General features: G+C 43.7%; 1 protein-coding gene and 1 pseudogene across 1 annotated transcript; one reads left to right on the forward strand and one right to left on the reverse strand.

Annotated features, from left to right (window-relative positions):
* LOC123486048 overlaps positions 1-16179 on the forward strand; it is a 24422-nt pseudogene extending 8243 nt beyond the window's left edge.
* A 3168-nt stretch (positions 16180-19347) lies between these two features.
* LOC123486049 lies at positions 19348-23163 on the reverse strand. Its single transcript, XM_045217232.1, has 6 exons — positions 23086-23163; positions 22765-22890; positions 22310-22396; positions 20142-20439; positions 19850-19984; positions 19348-19358 (listed from the first exon to the last, which is right to left on the reverse strand). Exons 1-6 carry the CDS (start codon positions 23107-23109, stop codon positions 19348-19350), a joined length of 681 nt encoding a protein of 226 aa, XP_045073167.1. The 5' UTR covers positions 23110-23163.
* Positions 23164-23420: the final 257 nt, after the last annotated feature.

The raw sequence follows: 23420 nt of genomic DNA on the forward strand, positions 1-23420 counted from the left end.
TGTTGTCAAACCAGTGGAAAACATTTGCCTGTCAGGTGTGGTCCATTAAGTGAGGTGATGGGCGGCATCAGTTTACAGACGGTAGCAACACAGGTGTGTTGGTGGGGGGTGGCTGAGAGTGATGGGCAGCATGACTCTCGTCTCACCATTTTGAAGTTAATAAATCCAATGTGAAAGGTGGAGACAGGGACAGCGGTTGATACTCAACAGGAGGACTCACTGTCTCAGTCAGGAGTGTTTCTTATTGGACAAGTCCAGGTAGTCCCTCCCTCATTCAGTAAATTCACTTCCATGTGGTGCCTAATGAACACATCCCTGATGTGCCCTTTATCCTGAGGTAACTAGCCTCTGATGGGTCCTTTATTCTGAGGTAACTAGCCTCTGATGGGTCCTTTATTCTGAAGTAACTAGCCTCTGCCTTGCCACAGGAGGAAAAAGACAACAGGCTAGCCAGCTCTTAGGTAGAATAGTGCTTGAGATATGGTAGCCAGCCCACTGCATATGCATAGTAGTTGTTGAGATGGCCACCTGCTTTTTGTTGATAAGTGGTCAATGAATGGTAACCTGGTTTACACAGATTAGTGGTTGTGGTCGTTGTAGATGAGTGGTAGTGATGAGGTCACACAACCAACTGTATCTAGATACGTTTTAGATATGAGTAACAACTAGATGGATAGATGTTAAACATTGGAAGATATGGCAATCACTAGATGGCTAGATGTTTAACTGTGGTAGGGGGAGAACTCAGCCAAATCAATGGTGGTACATTCTTAGAAAAAAAGGTGCTAAGTAGAACCATAGGGAACCCTTTTTGGTGCTGGGTAGAACCCTTTGCAGAGGGCTCTATCTATAATACTCTACGTAAGGATCTTCAAATAACCCCCTGTAAGTGGCTTGTGAAGTATTCACCCCCTTGGCATTTTTCCTATTATGTTGCTGTCTGACTTCCTCCGAAGCTGCCTCCTCTCCTTGTTCGGACATGCTTCGTGGTCGTCGTCACCCGGCCTTCTAGCCACTCCGCTCCTCATCTCATCATTCCATTGGTTTTTTCTTGTTTATTACACACACCTGGTTTCATATCCCCTCATCAGTACCTGTACATGTATCTCTAACTTCACCAAAATTCATTGAATTGCATGTCGTCTGTGTTCTGGAAAAACCTTGTGTCTCACTTTTTGGTTCAGACAAAGTATGTTTCTCTCCTTTCTTCCCCACCTCTCTCTCTCTCTCTCGCTCTCTCTCTCTCTCTCCCTCAATGTCTCTTGCAGGGCTGCATTTGTCACACTGCGTAACTCTCTCTTTTAACCACATCATTGCCGTTCACTCAATTAATCTATTTTCTGGTAGAAATTAATTTCAGAAGTAAACTCCCCTTCTCTAAACCTCTCCCACCCTGAAGACCTAAACCTACACTGGGAATCCTGTAAGGACCTAACCTCAGTGTTCCTTGCCTGTGAACTCACAGCTTTGGCTCTGGCTTTCCCCATCCATGGCTACACTCTCTGGCTCATCACCGGCGCTGGCTCTGCCTCCATTGCCACGGAGATCTTAATGTTCAATATGGCCATCATAGAGATTGTATACAGCCTGTTCATCCCTGTAGCCGACGCCGTCTACCTCGTCACAAGATACCAGAGACACTTCCGCCTCTCTCTACTCTTCCAGCCGTCCCGTGATCCAGTGCTGCATCTGTGTGGAGCCCTACCTGGCGGTGGTCCACCCTGTGGTCTACATGAAGTACAAACCCTTAAGGTACAGGGTGGGGTGGGCGGCCCGGAGCCTGGGGAGTCACGCTGATGTTCACAGGGACGGCTGTTTCCTTCTACGCACCTTAGCCCCTTGCGCTTACACCCATCCCCCTAAGCCTAACCTTAACCCCTGACATTAGTCCTGAACATAACCAATTTTCTATGTCTAATCATATGCCTGGATCTGCCTGGTCGAATATACACTTCCTAAACAAAACTCTGGTAATGTGTGGCTCAGTTGGTAGAACATTGTGCTTGCAACACCAGGGCTGTGGGTTAGATTCCCACGGGGACAAGTACAACAAATGAATGCTCTCACTACTGTAATCTCTATGGATACAATGGAAACTATATCCGTTTTTTGTTGTTGTGATTTTTACGGCCACGTCACGTGGTTAGGAAGTCTCCTGTCCTTAGCTACTGTACTGGTGCTGTCACTTAAGCCTTGTTCACATTGGCAGTTTGAAGTGACTCAAATAAAATAAAAATTGGCGTAGCTGATTCCAATCTCTTCTTTTTCGGTCCAAAAAGCACATGGAATAAGATATTTCAAGCCACATTTCAAACCACCTTCAGTAGGTTTCAAATCAAAATGTTGTGATATATAACTTTGAAGTTGCATGTATTTGAAACTACATTGGTAAGTCCAAAATTACGTTTACATTTTGTCAGCGATATTTATTATATATTGGTTCTTGTAAAAAATATTTCCTTTTCTTCCTTTTTGATTTTATTAGTTTTCTTTTATTTATTTGCCCATATAAAGTCTGTTATGACAGAGTATACTTGTTTAAAGAATGTCTTCGGTGGGGTAATTGGTATTACCGACAATAGACTTTATTGAAAAGGTCATTATTTTACTGTAGTGTAGCGAACTCAGGGGGGTAGTCCCGGCCGGGGCTAAAAACCAGTTATGCCAAGAGATCTGAATGTATTGACGAGGTGGTTAGATGTTGGGTTATGAGTCGCTACGGTATTCTCGCTATAATGCTATATATCTTGATAAGGCTTGCAGACAAAGGTTGTCATGGAACGTGTGCCGTTATAACAACAATATGATTGTATGGAAAGTTCCACAAGCATCCCATCCTTTTTTCAATGCTGCACATAGTTTTGCATGTCTAATGCTACCTGCTGACAGCCCGTGTCCAACAGAGATGTAATTCATTACTAGGGTGACGTGTAGACACACACACACACATGTAAGCACACACACACATGCACACGCACACACAGGTGTGCTTTCTAGGTGTGGATTTGACTATCACAGATCACTCTCTGTTCTACTGAACACTTCTATCAGAGACCGGGACAAAGCAGCAAGCTCTATTTCATCCATAGAGGTGTTTACTGCTTTAAATATCAATTTGAACAAGGTATATTATAATTTCTTTTTTTTTATTCAAACAGAGATCTAGTATTTTACTTTATGCTAATTATATTATCATTATAATTCAGAGAAGGAAATGGGATATGTTCTTCCACCAATACAGTGGGGGAAAAAAAGTATTTAGTCAGCCACCAATTGTACAAGTTCTCCCACTTAAAAAGATGAGAGAGGCCTGTAATTTTCATCATAGGTACACGTCAACTATGACAGACAAAATGAGAAGAAAAAAATCCAGAAAATCACATTGTAGGATTTTTATGAATTTACTTGCAAATTATGGTGGAAAATAAGTATTTGGTCAATAACAAAAGTTTCTCAATACTTTGTTATATACCCTTTGTTGGCAATGACACAGGTCAAACGTTTTCTGTAAGTCTTCACAAGGTTTTCACACACTGTTGCTGGTATTTAGGCCCATTCCTCCATGCAGATCTCCTCTAGAGCAGTGATGTTTTGGGGCTGTCGCTGGGCAAACACGGACTTTCAACTCCCCTCCAAAGATTTTCTATGGGGTTGAGATCTGGAGACTAGCTAGGCCACTCCAGGACCTTTGAAATGCTTCTTACGAAGCCACTCCTTCGTTGCCCGGGGGGTGTTTGGGATCATTGTCATGCTGAAAGACCCAGCCACGTTTCATCTTCAATGCCCTTGCTGATGGAAGGAGGTTTTCACTCAAAATCTCACGATACATGGCCCCATTCATTCTTTCCTTTACACGGATCAGTCGTCCTGGTCCCTTTGCAGAAAAAACAGCCCCAAAGCATGATGTTTCCACCCCCATGCTTCACAGTAGGTATGGTGTTCTTTGGATGCAACTCAGCATTCTTTATCCTCCAAACACGGCGAGTTGAGGTTTTTACCAAAAAGTTATATTTTGGTTTCATCTGACCATATGACATTCTCCCAATCCTCTTCTGGATCATCCAAATGCACTCTAGCAAACATCAGACGGGCCTGGACATCAAACGGGCCTGGCTAATGCAGGGGGACACGTCTGGCATTGCAGGATTTGAGTCCCTGGCGGCGTAGTGTGTTACTGATGGTAGGCTTTGTTACTTTGGTCCCAGCTCTCTGTAGGTCATTCACTAGGTCCCCGTGTGGTTCTGGGATTTTTGCTCACCGTTCTTGTGATCATTTTGACCCCACAGGGTGAGATCTTGCGTGGAGCCCCAAATCGAGGGAGATTATCAGTGGTCTTGTATGTCTTCCATTTCCTAATAATTGCTCCCACAGTTGATTTCTTCAAACCAAGCTGCTTACCTATTGCAGATTCAGTCTTCCCAGCCTGGTGCAGGTCTACAATTTTGTTTCTGGTGTCCTTTGACAGCTCTTTGGTCTTGGCCATAGTGGAGTTTGGAGTGTGACTGTTTGAGGTTGTGGACAGGTGTCTTTTATACTGATAACAAGTTCAAACAGGTGCCATTAATACAGGTAACGAGTGGAGGACAGAGGAGCCTCTTAAAGAAGAAGTTTCAGATCTGTGAGAGCCAGAAATCTTGCTTGTTTGTAGGTGACCAAATAATTATTTTCCACCATAATTTGCAAATAAATTCATTAAAAAATCCTACAATGTGATTTTCTGGATTTTTTCTTCTCAATTTGTCTGTCATAGTTGACGTGTACCTATGATGAAAATTACAATCCTCTCTCATCTTTTTTAAGTGGGAGAACTTGCACAATGTGGTGGCTGACTAAATACTTTTTTCCCCACTGTAAATAATGTCAGTGATAGAAATTCACAATAATAGATCATGGTATAGAATTCTCACTGGCTATCTCTCTCCATCTTACATTGACATTTTAGTCATTTGGTAGATGCTCTTATCTCATCCCCGATCCATGATCCCATCCATGACCTCATCCCTGATCCATGATCCATCCATGACTTCATCCCTGATCCATGATCCCATCCATGACCTCATCCCTGATTCATGATCCCAACTTTACCCTACTCCCGACCCAGTCTAGATCAGGCCTGTTCAATGACGGTCCTGGAGGGACTAAATTATTCTGTTTTTCATCCTCTCCTTATAATAAGAGACACATTCAGTCCTGGGACACCAGGTGAGTGCAATTAACTACCAGGTAGAACAAAAAAACAGAAGGGGTTTTGGTCCTCCAGGACCGGAATTGAACATCCCTGGTCTAGAGCAAAGTTCAAAGCATTTAAAAGACTTCAAATAGGATTTGAACACAGGCCTATTGAAAAGCTGTGTCTGATCTCCAATCAGGGTCCTTCTAGAGCAGACAGAAACTTAAATTGCATCTTTAATCTTTGATTGTAAAGCACTTTTGATCAGATTTTTATCATCTTGTTTTATCAATTTAATTTCACAGTAGTTTGTTACCTCCAGGATTTTCCTTGATTCCTCTTTCTGTATAAAATATTTTGTTAACTGTTACTTTGTTAATTGGAGTGAAATGGGTTGTTTCTTTTTTTTTGTTTATTATTATTTGTAGGTTTTTAAGAGGGACGTGGCCGACCAAGTTGTCATATCACTGCTTTACATTTACATTTACATTTAAGTCATTTAGCAGACGCTCTTAAACCAAGAGTGCATCTTATTTGCCTACAAACTGACACTCCTCTTGTCGGTGCTCTGGTCGACGTCTGAAATGGCACCCTATACCTTATATAGTGCACTACTTTTGATCAGGGCCCATAGGGAATAGGGTGCTATTTTGGATGCACTGTGGTCTAAATCACCAGGTTGACGTGTCACTCAGGTGTGGCAGAGCAGGACAGGGTCAGGCAGAGATTTGTATATACAGTATTAGCTCCAGCACCAGTGATAGACAACCACACCACACCCCAGAGGAGAGGGACGCTGCGTCTACACAGGTTAGCCAAACCTTTATCTATTATTTACAAAATAATCATTTAAAATATTATAATTTAAACTTCAGTTGAAATAGATTTATGTAGCTTATGACCAAATTAGATGTAAGAAAAAAAAAAAAAAATGTAATCTGAATATTGACAATTTATGCAAATATATCGACATATTGTGATATTTCGTCATGTTCACAAAGTGATCATCGCTAGTGCATGTAGTTAAGATATAGTTAGCCAACACCATATAATACCTATAGAAGATTGTGAGAGAGTATCTTTCTTAATTTAGCCTCATTAGTTGTTGTTCTACTTTTTAGCACACCTAGTTGCTCACCAGCAGTACCAGAGTAGTACCTAACATCCTATCGCCGTGGTTACAGAATGATTACATGTGCAAACAGTATAAGATAAGTAAAGACAGCAGTTATAGCTAAATAAATACTCATGATCCTGTTGCTTGTAAGACAATCCTTCTCCCCTCTCTGTTTCTTCCTCTCTCCCTCTCTCTTCTTCTCTCTCTCCCCCCCTCCTCCCTCTCTTTCTTTGTCTCTCTCTCTCTCTCTCTCTTTTACTACAGATCTCAAGAACTTTCACACATTACAGTTGCATGTGTCGTTGACATGAACTTAACAAAAGTCAATGTAACGTCCACCCCTCCTCCTATCTCCCTCATTAACCAGGGTGTACTGGATGTCCTTGTGGCATACTTATACCCGTTTCTTACTGCTTCCTTTTCAATCAACATCATCCTGGGTCTCCCCACCAATGTCTACATCCTGTGGCTGATACTGACCGGAGCTGGAGGGACGACGGCCACAGAGTTCTTCTCTCTCAACCTGACCGTGTCTGAGATCCTCTACTGTCTCTTTAATACCGCCAGCCTGGCTGAACTCTACGTCCAGTCTGATTTTTATCGCAAAAGTTGCTGCTTTTTCATATGGGTTTTTTTCACTGGCCGTCCCCTGTTCCTGTCCTGTATCTGTGTGGAGCGCTACCTGGCGGTGGTCCACCCTGTGGTCTTCCTGAAGTACAAACCCCTGAGATACAGGGTGGGGTGTTGTAGTGTTGTCTGGCTGATGGTTCTTGGGTACTGCTGTCTATCTTTGTTTGCTAAATATTCACCAGTGTTCTTCTACTCTATATTTGCCCAATCAATGATCTATTTTTGCTGATGTCATTCTGCTGCCTCTCAGTTCTCTGGGCTCTGAAACGTCCAGGGCCGGGGGATGGAGACAGGGAGGGGACAAACAGCATTAAGATGAAGGCCTTTAAGATCATTTTGATTATCCTGGTGTATGCTGTGGTGTCTCAATTGCCACTGGCACTGATGGCACAGACTAAAAGTTACATTGCCTTCCTTTACTTTTTCATAGGCATGTCTATTTGTATGTGCATTGTTGTAATCTCTGGGTTTGTGCAGCCCCTCCTCTACCTCCACAGGGTTGGGAAGCTGCCCTGTATCAGAGGTCTCTAAGACATCAAGTCAAAATCTCTTCAACCATTAGTGCTTTAAAAAATGTACAGTTTCATTATATTTATGTTCTATGTTTTTTCATATTCATTTGTGAATAAAAATGTGTGATTTTCTTCAATATGGAGTTACTGTTTTCCAATTCATGATGTTTAAATGTTTTTCCAATGTAATCAGTAGCGTAGAAAGTGATGGTTTGATTCCCCCCCCTGTCGATTTTGTTTAGTAATATTGGGTCTGCAGTTTATGTACCCACATAGAGTGTAAACCAGCCCAAGCACTTCTCAAATCTTTCATATTTAGAAAGAAAATTGTGATATATAGGCCGGGATTCAATCCGATCGCACAGTTTTTAAAGTCAATGGTACCGCGCTCGCAGAGAAGACTTTGAAGGTAAACGCTGCACATGTCGGCTCAATTTGAAATTACCTTTAAATGTCAAGCGTGATATAGCATGGTTTCGTATTGAATCCCGGCTATAATGTTCTTGTTTGTAAATAGACCTTGTGTCATTGTTTAAACTTTAGCATGATATTTTATTGGAAGAGAGACAGACAATTCAGCTGACTAACGCAGAAACAGACTGCCACTAAACATGTACATGTTTTCTCTTTACTCCCTGTCTTTTTTAAAGATGCTAAATAAAGTATGTCTGTATATTTATAATAAATAATAACAATAATTATAATAACTAACAAGGCAACAGTAAACATGTTGTCCCGCACGAATGATGCAGCGCCCCGCCCCCACTTGGGCCAATTAGTGACAACAATTGAAGCTCAAACGAGACAGGAGATTACTGTATAATAGTAAAAGTAAATGACGGATCTCTATGGCAAGACGCATCTTTTAACCAATTTTCATAAAAATTGCGCCAATTGTGATGAGTGTGATGGAAGGAGTCAGGCGCAGGAGGGTAATCACCGAATACAGAGTTTATTCGTTCGTGGACACACAAATGCGCTCAAATAGAGATCAACGAAACAGGCACAGGGGAAACACTCATCCATGGCAAATACACTAACGGTAGAATCCAATAATACATAGACACAGGGGAAACTCTACCCTGGCAACAAAATGTACGCGTAGCTACACTACTCTCACAAATAACACTCACCCACAAGGACAAGGGGGCAGAGGGAACACTTATACACAGACTAATGAGGGGATTAGAACCAGGTGTGTGTGATTGACAAGACAAGACAAAGGTGATGATGATTGGGGCGGCAGTGGTTAGTAAACTGGTGACGACGAACGCCGAAGCCTGCCCGAACAAGGAGGGGAGGCAGCCTCGGCCGAAGTCATGACACCAGTGCTGTCTGAGATACCGCGTGTGACTAACTGAAGGATGGACGGACACATATCCATAGTCCCCTCCCTGTTTTAATTGTGGGGAACAATGCAACAATCATATTTCAATATAATTATCCTTATAATTAGAGGGCTGTTCCAGCTATAATACACTGATCACCATATTGTGTAACTAGGTCCTGGAGTTTTCCCTGATCTTTTGACCTGACCTGGTCTGGAAAAACTCAGGGCCTATCCATCCATAACACATTCTACACACCATGGCATATTCTCTTCAATCATACTAAACATCACTTAGGGTTGTCATAACCAGTGGAAAACATTTGCATTTCAGGTGTGGTCCATTAAGTGAGGGTGATGGGCAGCATCAGTTTACAGAAGGGAGAAACACGGGTGACTTGGTGGGGGTGTAGTTGTGACGAGAGAGAGATGGAGAGAGAGAGAGAAGAGAGAGAGGAGGATTGTTATCGAGAGAAGAGAGAGAGAGAGAGAGAGAGAGAGAGAGAGAGAGAGAGAGAGAGAGAGAGACGTGTCCTCTCTGTTTGGCCAAGAAAATTGCCTTATTGGATGCAGGAGTTTCACCTTTTACCTCCATGTTTTTTATCCACAGAGTCAGTAATTCCAATCCAGTACTCATCATCATAGCAACAAACTAGAACACAATTATTCTGCCAGGAACCAGCAGCTTCCATCACTTTGTTACACTCTTCAAAAAGCCTCATAGGTGCAAAAAGAGAGTTTGTAGTGACACAGATTATGCCATTAAGTTTGATTTGGTCCTTGGGAAACCCATAGATGAGCCTACAGCTGATGTTCTGTTTGCTGCTATGATGATGAGTGCTGGATTGGAATTGCCAATGCTGTGGATTATAGAAAACGTGGACGTATAGTTGAAATTCATCCCCTCAAGTTATCCAGCAAGATCATTTTCTTGGCCAAACAGGGAGAACACATGTTGTGTATGAAAAACAAGCATCATCTGCACCATTAAGGAATCAACCACTGCAACTGGTTGCCAATATCATTGGGATGTAGCGACATCACTGCAATAGAAGATGCAATGAAGAAAGAAAAGAAAGTGAAAGAATGAAATGAGCAATGAGTAGTCCTCAACGCAGTTTTTAGTTTTCTTATGATTTTTCTTTGGGCAAATACATTGTTCTAATTTTAACTATTCACTCTGCATTTATAAATTATTATCATTTGAAGGTTCAGTCTTGAATTAACATTGATTGGGGAGGGGTGGGGGGTTCTTCACACTTTTTCAACCAATATCAGGAACAGCACCATCTGCTGGTCATAACCTGATTTTACATAAACCTAGAAACCTCAATGACTGATTTCTCTGAACCGGGAAAATAACCATCACCAAAATCACAGAGAATACATAACATAGTATGAAGAAACAATACTCCTAGCCACAGCTTCATACTACTTGTCAGACATAGAGAACTAATCATGTATACTGGCCGTTGGGGTGGGCTTGGTGTGGGGTTTGGCGGGGTTCCTTGGGTGGCTTTTTACCATTTATTTGGTAAAAAAAATTTTTTACCATTTATTTTAATCATTGTTAAGAAGAGGTTTGGTCCAAGTCCGATGTTGGGTACTATGTTTAATGAATATTATATGAATCCTATCAATTGAAATGGCCAATTTGGGTGCAATCAATTCATTTAATTTGTCTTTCAACAAAATAATGTGGCAGGAATGCTTATCTTATTTGTTTATAACTACAGAAACGATTTCAGAACGACAAGATCGTCGGTGTCGAAATCCTCTTTCTTGTGCTTTTTGAGGTGGATAACCCTCTATAGGGCAGAAGGTAGCCCTGCGGTTAAGAGCGGTAGGCCAATAACTGAAAGGTGGCTGGTTTGAATCCCCCAAGCTAATTAAAAAATCTGTTGACGTGCCCTTGAGCAAGACACTAAACCCTAGTTGCTCTGGATAAGAGTGTCTACTAAAATGTTGTACTTTTAAAGTATTGGGCTGATCCAGATGATTAGTCTAATAACACCGATAAACAGCCAGCGCAGTTTGTAAATGGCAGATGACAAAGAAAACCTTTACCTGCAATGAATTCAAATCAATTAATGCCTTTTTTTGCGCTAACAGACCGTTTGTGCAGTGTCGTGGCATTTCCATTGCCTTGTCAACAGACAGGGTGAGGTGACATTTGAAGAGCCAGGGACAAAGAGGGGAGGCAGTAGGCAAATGCAGGTAGTTGCAAATGCTCCGCGGCAGGTAGCCTAGGTTGGAGAGAGGAGGGACAGCAACCAGAGGGTCATTGGTTCAAATCCCAATCTATCTCCTGCCGTTATGCCCTGGAGCAAGGCAATTAACCCTTAAGTTGCTTCAATGTGCGTCACAGCCAGGTGTGTGTGTTTGTCAGGGGGCTGGGTTAAAAGCAAAATACATTTATGTGACCTTAAAATAAAATTGACATGACATCTTTATCAAGATAACGTTTTCCTAGATTTCTGAATATTATACATACAGTGTATGAAGTAACCACATAATCGCATGCCCATGACATCAACCTCTCAGTTGATACGCTGAGGTAGGTATATGACGACTGATAAAGCGGGTTGGGGGAACGCAACGACGAAACGGAAGTCCCCCGTGAGCGTCTTGGTGGAATGTAGGGAGTTGGCTAGCTTGATAGCAAATTAGCTTAAAAAGTCGACGAATTGCCCTGTCAAACATTGGAGAAATATCGGGTGGTCTTGAAATAATTATCCAACGATGCCAGGTAGCTACGTTTTTGTTGCGCTACTGGCTAGTGTGCATTCCAGATACAATTTGACCTGAATTGTGTGTGCATGTCACGCAGTTAGCCTTTGAGCTAAGTAAGCTAAATTTGGTTTAGCTTGTTGCTACCACTACCTGCCAACAGTTTTATAGTTAGCTATAAAGACAACCCAAGGTAGGGAGAAGGCTTTGCTAGTTACAGATTACGTAACATCCACTCTGTACATCAAAAACAGCTAGCTAGCCAAGTTAGTCCATGTGTCATCCAATATGCGTGTTTTTAAATATTTCAAGTTAGTTAGCGAGCTCGCGCTAGCCAAGTAGCTTTCTAGCTCGCTAGTAGTAACCCGAAGCCTTTTTCGTAGGGTGATTGCACGCTGTGTTAGTTATCTAGCGAATGCTAACTTAACTAGCTAGCTAACTTGTTCAATCAGGTGACTTGCTGGCTACAGTAAATTTAGTCGAAACTACAACCCTTTTTATCACAAATTATTTTCAGACGGCTTAAATTAGCTAGTTAGCTAGCTATTGTTTGTTAGCTAGCTAGCCCATGCTAGTTTTCTAAGTTCGCTAGCTAACTATCACACTTGCTAGCTACGTAGTTAGTTAGCTAACATTGTTTACCATCTACTGTAACTAGCTCACTAGCAAACTGTGCCAATACTCAAAATCGGAGTTGTGCTGCGACGAACGGTAATGTTAGCTGTAACTAACGGTACTCCAGTTAGCAAATTGTCTGGCTGGCTTGTTGCAGGTAGGCCTCGAGCGCCATGTGGTGTTTGTCATCATCACTATTTTGTCTCATGACATGTGCATCCTTCAATGCTGACGATACAGGTAACGCGTTAGCTAGGTATTGTCGAGCGCTTCCTTTATAACGGTAGCAGCTGGCTAGCTAGTAGTTGTAGCCACGTCAGCTGGAAGCGCAGTCACTGACTCTCTACTCTCTGGGTCTACTCTAACTGGTATGACACTAGTAAAGGTTATGATAACTAGCCTAACACTTTTATCTGTGATACTACTAACTAGCTAAGTATAAAGTAAAATAATTACATCTGCACTTTGTTATTTGCGTTTTGGCAAGATACATTTTCATGACAGTACAGTACTGTGTGGGTAGATAATGGTTTAACTTTCTGCTCTTATGTTTAGGTACGTTGTTTGACCTTCATGTTTATTAAACACGTCATTTATTCAGTATATGCAAACTGAGCATTACTGTCAATTTTATAAGCATTTGCCTAATTTTTCAAGTGGGCTGCCATTAATGCCTGTGTGAAACCGTTAACCCTACAGAGCCTCGGAGATGAACAGTCCTGAGATGGCAAAAACACCAGGCGGCAGCAGTGCCCCGGGAAAGAGAACGGGCCAACGGGCACAAGGAGGGGAGAGGGGGGCAACAACAACCCCTTCGCTGACTACATGTGGATGGAGAACGAGGAGGATTACAACAGACAGGTCAGTGATTTAGGACCACTCATTATGTACATACACACACACCACACATATAGACAGAGGGACACCCACACAGATGTACAGACCACACACTAAAAGGTGAGTAATGTTGCCCTGGGTAGATATTGCCAGGCCTTGTACACAGATCTAGGATTAGGTTACCTTACTCAGTCCCAACCATTAGGGGACCTTCAACCAGATTAAGGGGCATGATCATTCTTCCTTGCAGATTTTCTCAAGCTCTGTTAAGTTAGATGGGGAGCGGTAGCGAAATAGTTACCACAAAATCATTTGCCTTATGCTCTGTCTTTCACGTGCCTTTTTGCAAACTCCAGCCGTGCTGTCATGTGCCACTCTCCCATAAAGTGCTGTAGAGACTATTGTCCTTCTGGCAGGTTTTCCCTTCTTACCCGGTTGCTCAGTTTGGTCGGACGGCCAGCTCTAGGCAGAGTCTGGTAGTTCCATATTCCCTTCCCCAGATATATGCCTCATCACAATTCTATCTCGGAGATCTACAGACAGTTCCTTGGACTTCATGCTATAGTTTCTACTCTGACATGCACTGTCATGACATAGACTAACCAGGTGAAAGCTATGATCCCTTATTGATTTAACTTGTTAAATCCACTTCAATCAGTGTAGATGAAGGGGAGGAGACGGGTTAAAAAAGGGTTTTTAAGTCTTGAGACTATTGAGACATAGGTTGTGTATGTGTGCCATTCAGAGTAGTGTTATATACTGGTATCACGGTACCAAAACGTTATGATACTTATGACATCAACATTTGAGAATACCGTAGTACTGTTTCATATGATAATACAAAATTTTGCCCATTTACCGATTTAAAGAACCGCTGGCGCCTGTTTATAAAATGTGTATAAAGTCAGTTTTGTTTATAAATTCAGTCTTCTGTTACATTTGTACATTTCATACATTGGAGCAGAGCGAGCAAAGTTAATACATTGTATCATTTTATCCCTGGTATAACCAAGAGCATAGGCCAGTCTGAGTAGGCTTTGCAAGTTCGCTGTCAATCGAGAGGGAAAACAGCTTCGCGACAGGCATGCTTTCAGCTTTAAAGCAAAGAGAACGGCTTGTCTCTAGCTCAAACGGCAAAAAGAAAGGACCCATATTACATTGGAGCGTTGTGGTCCAGCATCCCTGTGGAATGCTTTCGACACCTTGTAGAGTCCATGCTCCATCGAATTTAGGCTATTCTGAGGGCGGGGGGTACTCTATTAGGAAGGTGTTCTTAATTTTTTTGTACACTCCCATCGGACCTGGACCAGTGCTCTTTGAGAAGGAGGCAAGGATAGAGGACATGAGGAATCAAGGAAATAAATATTAATAAATAATCAACTGCTGCTGGTTGTAATTTCCCTATTGTGTGGTCATCCCAGGTGGAAGAGGAGCTTCTGGAGCAGGAGTTCTTAGAACGCTGTTTCCAGGAAATGCTGGAAGAGGAGGATCAGGATTGGTTCATCCCCGCCAGAGACCTCGCCCCGGGGGTGGGACAGATTCAGCAACAGCTCAATGGGCTTTCTGTCTCCAACGGCAATGCTGATGAACTCGCGGTGAGTACCGTCAGAATGTGTCATAGTCTGCTTACTCTCTACATTTACGTCATTTAGCAGACATGAGCAGCATGTCTGATGAGCGTCGTCGACCGAAACGTCACTATTTATAGGGCCAGTTTCCCAGACACATTAAGTCTAGTCCTGGTCTAAAAAGCATATTCAATGGCGATACTTCATTGAAAGTTCTTCTCAGTCCAGGACAAGGATTCATCTTTTGTCCTGGAAACCTGCCCTTAGTGTTCACCTGAGAGTTAAGCCTGAAAATTTCAGTATTTACTGTGGAGTGTCATCCACATTCAGTACCTAGATACCTTAGGGACGGTCCATCTTCTCCAGTTGTTTGATCAGACACCATACCGCTCCTACTCTTAGACCGGTTTCCCAGAAAAAGATTAAGCCTAGTCCTAGACTAAAAACCATGCTCAATGGAAATTCTCCATTAGTCCAGGAGTATGCTTAATCTGTCAGGGAACCGACCATTCACTCGAGAAACTATCCTGTGATGCGTTACAATCCAAACTGTTTGTTCGGTGTCTGCTCTTTATCTATCAGCTTTTAATGTTGAGGCCCTGTTATTTTTACCTGTTCATACAGGTTTAGGTCCTTTTGATGTACTCCTATACTAAATCTCTCCTCTCTCTTACAGCGCAAGAGCAGCTTGAACCCAGAGGCGAAGGAGTTTGTTCCGGGAATGAAATACTAGGGTCCTCCCGCCAGTAGGGGGAACCCTCATAAAGACTCTTTGTGACTGCTGGCTTCCCAGCAGACACCCTTACACTCGCCTGCTTTTGGGCTGTGTGGGGTACATGGGGCGGGGTTGGAGGGTGGGCTGGGGTATACTCTTCAATAAGCTTTTGGTCGCATTCCCCTGCTCAGACGTTGCATGCATCAACCTATGGTTACGTGCCAAGTCATCGACTGTGCCGTCAGGCACCAGATTGCTGTAATTAGCTGATACATAAAATACCTATCAGGCGTTGTAAGATCTGGAATGCGTCAGCACCGTCTGAGCAGGGGAACACAACCTTTTATTTCCGTTTTGTTCCTATGTGGTAAACTAGGCCAGGGGCTGTGATGGGAGCAGGGTGGGCAGGGGCCATATCAGTATAAAATAATCCTATTGGATGGGAGGGGCCATCAGTATAAGATGTTCTTATTGGACAGACAGACGGCAGAACTGGAGGTCAGATCCGCGTAGGAAGTTTGGTGTTTATTTTTGTTCTTTCTTTATCTTCGATCTCTAAGTGCAGCCGTGCGAGTCTCTGTCACCGTGGTGATCGTGGATGGAGATTTGTATCTCCCCTGGTCATTGTTGCAGTTTCTTTTTTTTCTTCATGTTTTTCAATTCCTTAGAGGCTGGTTTTAGGGTAGGTAGTGTCAGGTGTGTAGGGGGTTGTGGGCTGGGCAAAAGATTATGGACAGATGGCAGTGTACAGAAGGATTGGATGGAATCTGGCTGCGAGGGCGGAGCTGACGGCAGGCAACTTGGAACCTGTGAGGGATTTCCGTGGCAACAATTAGTTTTTTTTTTGTTTGGTTGATTTGTAAAAACTTCAGTTGAAATCCTGTCACAGTGTGCAACTTGCATTAACAAAATGAGGACAAAAGTATGATGGAATAAAGATCAGGTACCCTCTCGGGGACTTTTGTCTTGTTCATTGTTTTATATACATGTTTGATTCTGTTATTACGTGTCTAGTAACCTGTCGTTACCATAGCTACAGTTGTACCACATATTGAAAAGACCCCTCAAAAGACCACGCTGTGGGTATTAATGCAAAGTTTTATTTGATAAAAATGTAGGCACACAAGTACCTCTGAATTGTCTAAATACTGATATTTCTGTATTAAAATAGAGCATTTTGTCAGGTTGAACATCGAATAGAGAAAATGCAGATCTGATCCTGCGTGCTGGAGATTGTTCAGGTCAGTCAGTCGTCTCTGTACGCAGGGCTGGTCTTGGGTCTGGCCAGGCCAGGGGAGTTCTGCAGCAAAACCAGAGCAGCAACATAATGACTTGTATTATATTTCCTCTTTTTGCTCAACTGTCTCTTGAAATTATTGAAGTTACCAGTTCATTGTTGGGCTGGGTTTACGGGCGGGCCAGTCCATAGCATCAATGCCTTCCTCTTGCATGAACTGCTGACACACTCCAGCCACATGAGGTCTTGCATTAGGAGGAACCCAGGGCCAACCGCACCAGCATATGGTCTCACAAGGGGTCTGAGGATCTCATCTCGGTACCTAATGGCAGTCAGGCTACCTCTGGCGAGCACATGGAGGGCTGTGCGGCCCCCCAAAGAAATGCCACCCCACACCATGACTGACCCACCGCCAAACCAGCCATGCTGGAGGATGTTGCAGGCAGCAGAACGTTCTCCATGGCGTCTCCAGACTCTGTCACGTCTGTCACGTGCTCAGTGTGAACCTGCTTTCATCTGTGAAGAGCACAGGGCGCCAGTGGCGAATTTGCCAATCTTGGTGTTCTCTGGCAAATGCCAAACGTCCTGCACGGTGTTGGGCTGTAAGCACAACCCCCACCTGTGGACGTCGGGCCCTCATACCACCCTCATGGAGTCTGTTTCTGACCGTTTGAGCAGACACATGCACATTTGTGGCCTGCTGGAGGTCATTTTGCAGGGCTCTGGCAGTGCTCCTCCTTGCACAAAGGCGGAGGTAGCAGTCCTGCTGCTGGGTTGTTGCCCTCCTACGGCCTCCTCCACGTCTCCTGGTAGCGCCTCCATGCTCTGGACACTACGCTGACAGACACAGCAAACCTTCTTGCCACAGCTCGCATTGATGTGCCATCCTGGATGAGCTGCACTACCTGAGCCACTTGTGTGGGTTGTAGACTCCGTCTCATGCTACCACTAGAGTGAAAGCACCGCCAGCATTCAAAAGTGACCAAAACATCAGCCAGGAAGCATAGGAACTGAGAAGTGGTCTGTGGTCACCACCTGCAAAACCAGTCCTTTATTGGGGGTGTCTTGCTAATTGCCTATAATTTCCACCAGTTGTCTATTCCATTTGCACAACAGCATGTGACATTTATTGTCAATCAGTGTTGCTTCCTAAGTGGACAGTTTGATTTCACAGAAGTGTGATTGACTTGGAGTTACATTGTGTTGTTTAAGTGTTCCCTTTATTTTTTTGAGCAGTGTATATATACAGTACCAGTCAAATGGTTTGGACACACCTACTCATTCAAGGGTTTTTCTTTAGTTTTACTATTTTTTACATTTTAGAATAATAGTGAAGACAACAAAACTGAAATAACACATGGAATCATGTAGTAACCAAAAAAGTTAAACAAATCAAAATATATTTTATATTTGAGATTCTCCAAATAGCCACCCTTTGCCTTGATGACAGCTTTGCACACTCTTGGCATATAGTAAAAGTAAAGAAAAACCCTGGAATGAGTAGGTGTGTCCAAACCTTTGACTGGTACTGTATATAGGACCAAATTGGTTAGTGCTATCTGGGATACTTGATGTCCCTAACCTTAACCCTTAACCATTTTAAATAATTTAAACTTCAATAGGGTAGGGATGTCCATTGGATCCCGGATAGCAAGGGTCTATGTAAATGGCATGTAAATCTCAATTTCTGTGCAGAGCCCTCTGTGCACCATGAGGTGAAAGTCACAGCCTCTACAGTGTGTCTAGTGGTGTGTAAATGCAGCCTTACATTTGCTCTGCTAGGGAGCCTTGAAACTGGGTCTTCATCCCAAATGGCACCCCATTCTTTTGATAGTGCACCATAAGGCTCTGGTCAAAAGTAGTGCACTACAAAGGGAATAGGGTGCCATTTGGGGCATTACCTTCTTGGTGAAGTGCCTCTGGTACTCTGAGCGGATGTGTCCTCGGGTCTGGTCCGCGGTGCGGCCGACAGGCTGGTACTCGGAGGTGCAGGGCTCCTTCTCCAGGCCGCTAGGGGGCTTCCTCTGCCCAGGGACGAGCGATCAGGGCCCTGGTACCGGTCCTGGTACTCTGACGCCCAGGCCCTCCTGGATGGATGGTGAAGCATATTAAAGTCCTTCCCCTTGGCCCTAACCATGCTATGTTTGCAGAGCTGGAGGTCTGGAGGACAGGTATAAAGCTGTTAGAATTCCACAATACTACCCGACTGTGTTTATTGGGATATCACTTTTACCTCTGGCTATTACAGACACCAGACTATATGATGGACATAACCTCTGCAGCACCACTTGACCGTTAATGGGTTGCTGGGTGAAGGGGATTGCTATGAATCACTGTATGTGTGAGTCACTATGTAATCTGCTCTGTAGTAGTCTGTCCCCTGTAGCTCAGTTGGTAGAGCATTGCGCTTGCAACGCCAGGGTTGTGAGTTCGTTTCCCACAGGGGGCCAGTATGAAAATGTATGCACTCACTAACTGTAAGTCGCTCTGGATAAGAGCGTCTGCTAAATGACTAAAATGTAAATGTAGTTATTATCTATCGCAGTGAACAGATTGCAGGAGCTTGAGACAAATGCAAAGAAAACTGGCACAGGGTGGAACAAGCTGGAGGAGACTTTCCAGAACTGAGCGCAATGGAGAGGAGTGGTCCATGGCCTATGCTCCAAAGACTTAGGTAAGTATGAACAGATCCCTCCTTTCAATCTGTGTCAGTATGTGGATGTGATCTACTGTACCAGTTGAGTGTGGCTTCAGGCAGGATGCGCTGCGGGCCTCTCAGGGTGGGGGGTTGTTCCAGTGTGTAGCTCTGGCTGTAGGTGGTCACGCCGTCGAATGGCAGCCCTACACACACAAAAATGAGAGTTATCATGAATAAACCCACATATAGCATCATACTGCACCTACGTCACAAGTTTAACATGTTATTGCCAATGAGCTTTGGCCAGCAGGCTCTCAACAAAGTAAGTGGTTTGGCCCGTATTAAAGCGTCTCAGAGTAGGGAGTGCTGATCTAGGATCAGGGTGGATGGTGGTGGCTCGCCCGTATTAAAGCGTCTCAGAGTAGGGAGTGCTGATCTAGGATCAGGGTGGATAGTGTTGAGTACTATGTCTCCCCCTACTGGGTGGCTATGGGACCTACCTAGGTGCATAAAGGCTGTACGTACCAAATGGCACCCTATTCGCTATATAGTGCCCTACTTTTGACCAAAGCCCAATTCTCTATATAGTGCTGATAGGGTTCTGGCCAAAAGTAGTGCACTATATAGAGACTATGGTGCTATTTGGGACACAAGGCTGTTGTTAGAAAGCCTACCTAGATGAATGAGGTTAGACTGGGTGGCTATGGGTATAGAACAGTGTTGAATATATTGTTCTATCTCTATAGGACCTACCTAGGTGCATGAGGTTAGATTGGGTGGCTATGCGCTGGTTGATCTGGCCTTCCAGCCTAGATGAGTGGGTCATGTCCCGACGGAACTGCTCCACCCTCAACCCCTCCAACTGCAGCGGGGGCTCCGCATCACTTCCTGTGATAACAGGAACAGGTAGTACACACACGTACATTATGGGTGCTGGTCTATCATCTTGCACTAAAGGAGACCAAAACGGATCAACTGTGGAGTTATAAGGCCCTCCAAAGCCTCAAAGAAAAACATATAATAAACAGGGTGTTCCCTCTCCTACCTTCTCCACTGCCGATGTGAGGCAGCTCCACCCCGTCCTTGGCTTTGGTTGAGACCCCCAGTGCCGGGTCCCCTGTTGCCTGCATCCATGCCTCTTTCCGGGCAGGGCGGGACGGGCCGGAGTTATGAACTGAGGTCCAGGAGAGAAAGGGGGAGACTGACCTTCGTTCCCCAGAGTCGAAGCTCGAACGCTTTGGTGGTATCTGGCTCTGCCCCTTCTCTCGAGGAGCTGTCCTCTCCACTGGGATCTTACTGAAATTCTCACTCTCTAACATAGCTGCCCTCACTGTTCTCCCCTTCTGTAGAGAGACACAGAGAGAGAGACATAGAGAGAGAGAGAGAGAGGGGAGACAGAGAGAGAGGGGAGACAGAGAGAGAGGGGAGACAGAGAGAGAGGGGAGAGAGAGAGAGGGGAGAGAGAGAGAGGGGAGACAGAGAGCGAGAGGTGGAGAGAGAGAGGAGAGAGAGAGAGAGAAAGAGAGAGAGAGAGAGGATAGAGATGTTTGAGACTGACTAAGATAAGATAATATCAATGCATCTGAAAAAGAAAAGGAGAGTCTCACACTCTAGGAGCTCAGATGCAATAATTTAATAACCTAATAACCAACGTTTGGACAGACAAGCTGTCTTCATCAGGGTATAATGACAAACACTGCGGGTCACTAGTTTATATAGTGTCAAAGGACACACGCAGGTGTCTGTAATCATGGCGGGTGTGGCTTGATATCATTGGTTAATTTACAGATATAAATAGAACATATAAAAAACAAATGAATAGCATACGATCATAGATACAATTTGACTACAAAGGCCAACAAACATTTACAATGAATAGCAAAATCACAATAATCACAAGAATGCCTTCAGATCAAAGTCTATGTTGAGACCGAAGGGAGCAAGGGTCTTTAAATGAAAGATCCAGGCAGCCTCTCGTTTTAATAATAAATTGTCGAGGTCATCCCCTCCTAGGGAGGGTGATGTGTTCGATGCCGATATAACGTAGGGACAAAATCGAGTGCTTCGCTTCCAAAAAGTGGGCCGCAAACGTCGAGTTTTTGCACCTAATGGTGCTACGATGCTCCGAGATTCGTACTTTTAATTCGCTCTTCATTTTACCCACATAATTTTTTACCACAAGACAAGTTATAAGATAAATAACTGCCTTAGTGGAGCACGTGATAACACCTTTGATTGGGATTTGTTTCCCTGTTTGGGGGTGTTTGAAGGATCTACATTTGTAAGTGCCATTGCATTGAGCGCAGCCATTACACTTGTAGTTTCCATCCTGTAGAGGCGCAAATAGACGTTGTGCAGGGATATTTTGGGATGGTAAATCAGAGTTCATTTGGGTCACGTTGCAGAAGAAAATGTTCCATGGCTTCAATACCGCCCTCGTGTGGAATATTTGTGTATAACGACTCAACATCAAAAGTAACTAACAAAGTATTCTCAGGGAGAGGATCAAGAGATTCAATAATAGAGACCATACTGCTGGTGTCCTTTACAAAGGAGGGGAGCTGTTCTGTGGTCTAATAAAAAAGTCAACAAAAGTCAATAAAGGGGCTGTTACTGCATCAATGCCCGCTACAATAGGATGCCCTGGAGGTTTTGCAACATTCTTGTATAATTTCGGCAAAGTATAGAAAGTGGCAATTTTAGGGTGTTGAATAGCCAAAAAGTAATGTTATTTTTTGGTGATTTGACCAGAACTTAAATACCCATCTAGGACAGTAAAGATAGTGTTCTGAAATTGGGAAGTGGGGTCACTTCTGAGTTTCTTGTAAAAGGTGTTGTCAAGCAGTTGTCTATGACACTCATTTACATAAACTGTCCTATCCATGAGTACAACCGACCCACCCTTATCAGCAGGGCGGGTAAGGACTGACGTATCGGATTGTAAATCAAGCAAAGCTTGTTTTTCATCCTTCTGTAAATTATGGAAAGATATGTACTCATGTTTGTTCTTAAGGAGATTACCAACATCTTTTTCAAGGAGTCTGCAATATATCTCAACAGAGTGATTGCGATTGGCTGGAGGTACAAAATAAGTCTTACTTCTAAAAGGAGGCGGAGTATGTGCAAGTGAGCAGCCTACCATGAAATGCCCCTAAGGTATGCCAGTCAAGGGACAGGTAAGTTAGTTATTGTGCCTGAGGCTGATGGACTCACCTGAGTGAAGGCAGAGGCGGGGTTCCGTGGGCCGTTGGTACTGGTCTGGAAACACTGTCTGTGGTACTGAGCCCACACATCCACCAACTGACAGACAGACAGGCAGGAAGACAAACAGACACACAGATAGACAGACAGACAGGCAGGAAGACAGACAGACACACAGATAGACAGACAGACAGGAAGACAGACAGACACACAGACAGACAGACAGACAGACAGACAGACAGACAGACAGACAGGCATGCAGGCAGGTAGGCAGGAAGACAGGAAGACAGACAGACACAGATAGACTGATACGCAGGCCAAATCAGGGCAGTGTGAATGTGTACAGTATGTATGTATGGCATTAGTATACAAGTGTAGAAAAGTGTTGGTGTGTGTGTGTGTGGAGAGAGAGAGAGAGAGAGAGAGGGAGAGGGAGAGAGACAGAGATAGAGTTAGTTGTATGCTACCTTCTGGTGTGTGGTGCAAGAGGGCTCTGCATGGAGCCGGAACAGCGAGAGGGGCCGATCACTGGGGGGCTTGTAGTCAGCCCCATAGGTGCTTTGCTGCCCCACTCTGGCCTGAGGGCCCCAGGACTGGAGGAGAGAAGAGTGGAGCTAGATGGATGAACCGGCCTCACCTTCAACCAGCCAAAAGCATCAGTGAAAAGTCTTCATTCTCGTAAGATTTGAGACAATCTCATTGATGACCTATTCTTACTAGTTGAATAGCCTAGTTTTTATGTTATGAAAATGATCAATTATGGCAATGATAAACTATACTAGACATACCTGAATTTGCCTAAAAGAGTGCATTACATTGCTGTTGTTCCCTGATATTTAAGTTGGTCATTCATCAAAGATAAATCGGGGTGAACGTTAGCGAAACTAAAACTGGCTACATGGAACACTGGTTAAATATATGTTGGAAAACACATAATAGTCTATGTTCCATAGAACGTTGGAACGTTTGAGTCACAATAACATAATTTTAATCAATTCCATAGTTACGCAGTGATATCATAAATAGGGTGATGTCACAGCATTCCCAAAAAATCTGAGCCTTCATAACCGTTCTAAAACCAAAAGTCATTAATGAAAACAGAAAAATGAACAATTCAATTCTC

The sequence above is a fragment of the Coregonus clupeaformis genome, unplaced genomic scaffold (assembly GCF_020615455.1).
Source record: "Coregonus clupeaformis isolate EN_2021a unplaced genomic scaffold, ASM2061545v1 scaf0975, whole genome shotgun sequence".
In the NCBI taxonomy this organism is placed as follows: domain Eukaryota; kingdom Metazoa; phylum Chordata; class Actinopteri; order Salmoniformes; family Salmonidae; genus Coregonus; species Coregonus clupeaformis.